The 5,000-nt window shown below is 48.0% G+C and overlaps 1 protein-coding gene across 2 annotated transcripts in view; it reads right to left on the bottom strand.

Annotated features, from left to right (window-relative positions):
* cux1a (cut-like homeobox 1a) overlaps positions 1-5,000 on the bottom strand; it is a 113,076-nt gene that overhangs the window by 43,502 nt on the left and 64,574 nt on the right. For both annotated transcript variants that reach the window (XM_062537037.1, XM_062537038.1), the window contains exons 5-8: positions 3,591-3,728; positions 1,917-2,028; positions 1,349-1,425; positions 391-457 (exon numbers count right to left, since the gene is read on the bottom strand). In XM_062537037.1, the coding sequence (XP_062393021.1) occupies positions 391-457; positions 1,349-1,425; positions 1,917-2,028; positions 3,591-3,728 (394 nt within the window). The remainder of the gene's footprint in view (positions 1-390; positions 458-1,348; positions 1,426-1,916; positions 2,029-3,590; positions 3,729-5,000) is intronic.

The following is a 5,000-nucleotide window of genomic DNA, read 5'->3' as shown; positions in this document are numbered from 1 at the left end:
GTGAGAAAGGGAGGGTGAGATAAAATGTCAGAGATATTGAGTTGGGTTGAAAAATAAAGATTTAAAACTGGTGGATATTTATCCACAGTTCATATGACTGCATATTGTCACCTGCACATTAACTCTAATATTATACTGTATTATATAAATATATATCCTTAAAACTGTATATCAGTAAAATTGGCTTGGAAGAGCTCTCTAAATTCATCATGTCTTCTGCTATATAATTCTTCTGTGCATAATATTGTTTTGTTAGCATGACAAAACACATTGATTATTATCAGCTTGAGCAACAGTCTCATGCCACTCACACACACACACACACACACACACCTACTCTTACACATTTACACACACACACACACACACACACCATCGTGCCACACTTACTTTGTGGCCGCCTCCTCGCTATACTTCTCCTTCAGCTCTTTCAGCTCTGCTCGGGCTGCTTCGAGTTCTGTAGAAACAGAGGGAAATCACCAGACCATCAGTGTGAGACAGCAACACACACACACACACACACACACGGACACACACACACACACCTACACCTGCCAGACTAGCCTCAAGTGGACCATCTTCAGGATCTTACATGTACATACATACAGCACGCAACATCCACGGAGAGGTGTAAAAGATGTCTCACACTCAACCTGATCTTATCGTCGCGCTACACGCTTCTCTCCTTTTGCCAACATTAATTAATCACATTAACACAATCATTTGTTGAGCAAGTAACCCTCAGATCAAGGTTTTATTTCAGAGTTTTAGCCCATATGCCCACACTGCTCTAGTAGCAAGTATAGACAGGACGGACCGTTGAGTAAATAAATATGTAAGTACTGTGCATGTAATGTAACATGAATGAGTCAAGTCCTGATTCTCTTTAATGGGGATAGAAGTGCTCTTGTCTGTGGCCACAGAAGGGCACTCTGGGGGGGTTTCAGAGTGTGTGTGTGTGTGTGTGTGTGTGTGTGTGTGTGTGTGTGTGTGTGTGTGTGTGCGCGCACTGTGCAGTGACACAGCGTGGTGCACCTCCCTTTCATGGTGAAAAGTTTAAAAGCACGGCCCCAATCAAAATGCTGCTGTAAGCACATTAGAAAAGCCCTTGTGGCGAGTACCATGTGGCTTCAAAAAGGCTGCCCTACTGTGTCTGTGTAAGTGCACATTAGTGTGTGTGTGTGTTTGTGTGTGCGTGTCCGTCCATGTACTGTATTCATGAGAGTGTGTATGTGTGTGTGTATGTGTATGTATGTGTGTGTGTGTGTGTGTGTGTGTGTGTGTGTGTGTGTGTGTGTGTGTGCGCGCGTGTGTGTGTGTGTGTGTGTGTGTGTGTGTGCATACACACCTGTCTCTAAGGTCTGTGTTTTGAGCTCGGTCTCCTGTAGTCTGGCGGCCAGAGCGTCATGCTTCTCCTGAAGATCCCTGGGAGGAGAACAGCGCACCACACACACACACACATGTGTTAAAAGCCTCTGGGCCACTTGAGCCTCCTGCTAACTCTATTTACTGATTAGCACACATGGATATGCACTCATACTTAAATCTAAATCATACTTCATGTTTAAAATCAAACCAGTTGTGTTCATTATCTCACTCAAAACAAACATTGTTCATATAGCCAATATATGTTCTTACAGAATCCATAACGTTTATTTTCAAACTTTTCAAGCATTTATTTGCAGCAAAAACACTTTTTCCTTTATTCTATCACCACAAAAACACTTTTGTGGTGATAGAATAAAGGAAATCCAACGCACTCTTCTTTCAAAAATTAAAAAGCCTTTATTTAGCTGGCTATTTCGTTATGAAAAGTTAAAAACAGGGAGAAGCAACCCACGCGTAGCGGCATTCACTTTTATTGTATTTGATGTGCAGTGGTCTATAGGAGCAAGGGTTCTGCAGTGGGTTCTCACCTCTCTCTCTCCACAAAGTCGTTGGGTGGAGCATCCTCCTGGTCTGAGCCCCGACTCTGTAGTGACCTCTTATACTCCTCTATCTTCTCCTGAAGTGCTTTAATGGTGAGCTCTGGGGAGGAGAGAGTGAGGCAGAGAAAAGAGAGAGAGAGAGAGGATGAGAGAATGAGGCAAAGAAAGGGAGAGAGAGACAAATGGAAGAGTAGAAGATGAAAAAAGAGAGAAAGAGAGAGTGAGGAAGAGAGAGAGAGAGAGAGAGAGAGAGAGAGAGAGAAATTAGCAAATGTGCGGATACGAGCTAAACCCCAACAGAGTCCACCATGTCAAATGGGTGGTTTTAGTGGGGAAAGCCTCCATCTGTCTGTGTGTCCACTAAACGCTGTCTGTCAGTCTGCCATGTTCGGCCCAATTACTGGAGCAGACGTTATCGCGTGCATCGCTCCTGTGTCTCGGCGTTGGCTCCGATCGCCTGTGTGTCGGCACGCGCTCGGCGGGAGGAGACGAGGGTGGGGAGGGGGGGGGGGGGGGGGGATAAAAGAGCCGATTCACAAAATAAACGGTGGAATAGAGAGATCAACATTGACAGATCCCTGATGGGGGAAGCGAGAGTGAGAAGGATTGAGAGAGAGAGTGAGAGGGATTGAAAGGGAGAGAGAGAGAGAGTGAGAGTGATAAAGAGGGTAGGGAGGAGGGGGGGGGTCGAGAGAGAGGGATAGGGAGAGAGACAGAGAGAGAGAGAGAGAGAGAGAGAGCTCCTTTCCTCTGCCTCTCTCCAGGCTCTCTCTGCAGTGATGTAAGCTGCAGCTCCTCGACTCTGACACATAATCAATGCTAAAGACTCCCTGAAGAAGCCCTCATTGCCCAGGCTGTTAAACACAGCTTTACACATCCAGCCTGGCCCAGATCAATGCGCCTCAGGCCTGCCAGCGCTCGCGCAGACAGGGGGGGGGGGGGGGGGGGGCGAGGGGGGGTCAGGGCAGTCTGGAGAGCGTGTGTGTGTGAACGTATCCATCAATGCAATCAATGCCAAGATGATAAAAAAAAAAAAAACACACACACACGCTCCGAATCACTTTACGTCAAGCAAATGTTGATGAGAGCTGAGAGAGTTAAGAGAGAGAGAGAGAGAGAGAGAGAGAGAGAGAGAGAGAGAGAGAGAGAGAGAGAGAGACGAGGAGGGGGGGTGGGGGTGCTAGAAGAACAGAGAGGTGAACCAGAGTGAGACGTGATGTCATCTCAGCTTCTCTATAGGGAGCTTCATTCCGTTGTACTATTTGATGTGAGTGTCTGTGTGTGTGTGTGTGTGTGTGTGTGTGTGTGTGTGTGTGTGTGTGCGCGTGTGTGTGCGCGTGTGTGCGTGTGCACGTCTGTGTATATATACACTGTATATATTGACTTTCAGGAGCCTTTTTGGCTCCCCTACGAGGCTCCTTTCAAAAGAGTCTCCCTAAAAGGGGAAGTTCATGTTGTTTGCAATCCAAATCTGTGTTAACTTACACATCTATAAACACTTTGTCAGCCTACACCAGCGCTGTGTAATGCAGCGGCTGACAGCATTACTCACGCGGACCTGCGAAACAGTTATGATGTGTTTTTCTACGCGCTCCCCGACGTCTCTAAAAATAACGCGTCAGAAAATAAACCGCCGAGGCCCCTACAGAGAGTTTGGGTTACCGTGGTTTTGAACCTCGGCGCTCTCCGCGTCGTGCTCCTTGAGCGTTTCCAGAAGTTTCTGGTTCTCCGTCTCGCCGTCCAGCATCCTCTGAGTCTCCAGCTGTAGCTGCTGCACAACCTCCAGGGCTGGCACAGGGTCTGGAACACACACACACACACGCACACGCACACACACACACGCACACACACATATACGCACAGGTTAAAAAAAAAAAAAAAATCACTTCATTGCAACAACACTGGCAAATGCAGACCTGCTGATTATCAAAGGGAAATGACCTTTGTGGTGAAAGCCTAAACCAGCACATGTGAGAAGGACACTGACTGATGTGTGGAGACATGTGCAGCATGGCGGGAGGCCGTCTTAGAGAACACACACACACACACACACACACACACTCACTTGCTGTCCAGCCTCCCGTGCCCCACCAGACCAAACGCCACTTCCTCCTGCTAGTCATTTATCTGATCCATCCATCTATCCACCAATCAATTGACTCATCTATCAACCCATCCATCCATTCATAAACCCATGCATTCATCCATCCATCCATCCATCCATCCATCAATCCATCCATCCATGAAGCCCATTTGTTCATTAAATCACTCCTTCACCCACTCATCCACCCATTCCCCCGTCTTCTTATCCCTAACCCAGTTTTACTGTACGGCTCCTCCAGCCAGTTTGGCTCGTACGGGAGCCCAGCTCTTTTGTTTCCGACGCGGCTTCCCAGAAGCCGAGGGTGTCAGAACACTCGCTGTCTGGCTTCCTGTCCACAGCAGCGCCCCCGCGTTGCCCCACGAGCGGACCCAGAGCGAGGGGGGCAGTAGAGGGGGGCGGGGGCGGTTAAGTGGGGCGGGCAGGCCAGCAAACATGGCTGCCAAGCCCCGATACCTCCTCTGGCCCTGCCAGCACCCCCAGCCACCCATCCGCCAAAGCCCTCTATTAGTGCCCACCATACACACGCACATGCACACACACACACACACACACACACACTTACATAGACAGACACACACACACACACACACACACACACACACAAAGACACACAAATACACACAAGCACGCACACGCGCACACACACACACACACACACACACACACACACACACACACACACACACACACACACTTACATGCACACAGACACACTTACATGCACACAAAACACACTCGCACGCACACACACTAATTACTGCATGACTAATTATGCCCCCATTTTCAGTTGATTTTCCTTAATGAGACAGCCAAGTTCATTATGTAATCAAACGATTTCTTCAGCCCCCATGGGATTTGTGACAGAGAGGGGAAAAGAGAGGAAAAGAAAAAAGAAAGAAAGCAAGTGAAGGGCAGAGAGAGAAAGAGAAAGAGAGAGAGAGAGAGTACAGAGAGAATAAAGGGGGAAA

The sequence above is a fragment of the Sardina pilchardus genome, chromosome 5 (assembly GCF_963854185.1).
Source record: "Sardina pilchardus chromosome 5, fSarPil1.1, whole genome shotgun sequence".
Taxonomy (NCBI): Eukaryota; Metazoa; Chordata; class Actinopteri; order Clupeiformes; family Clupeidae; genus Sardina; species Sardina pilchardus.
This window is presented reverse-complemented; position numbering and strand designations above follow the sequence as displayed.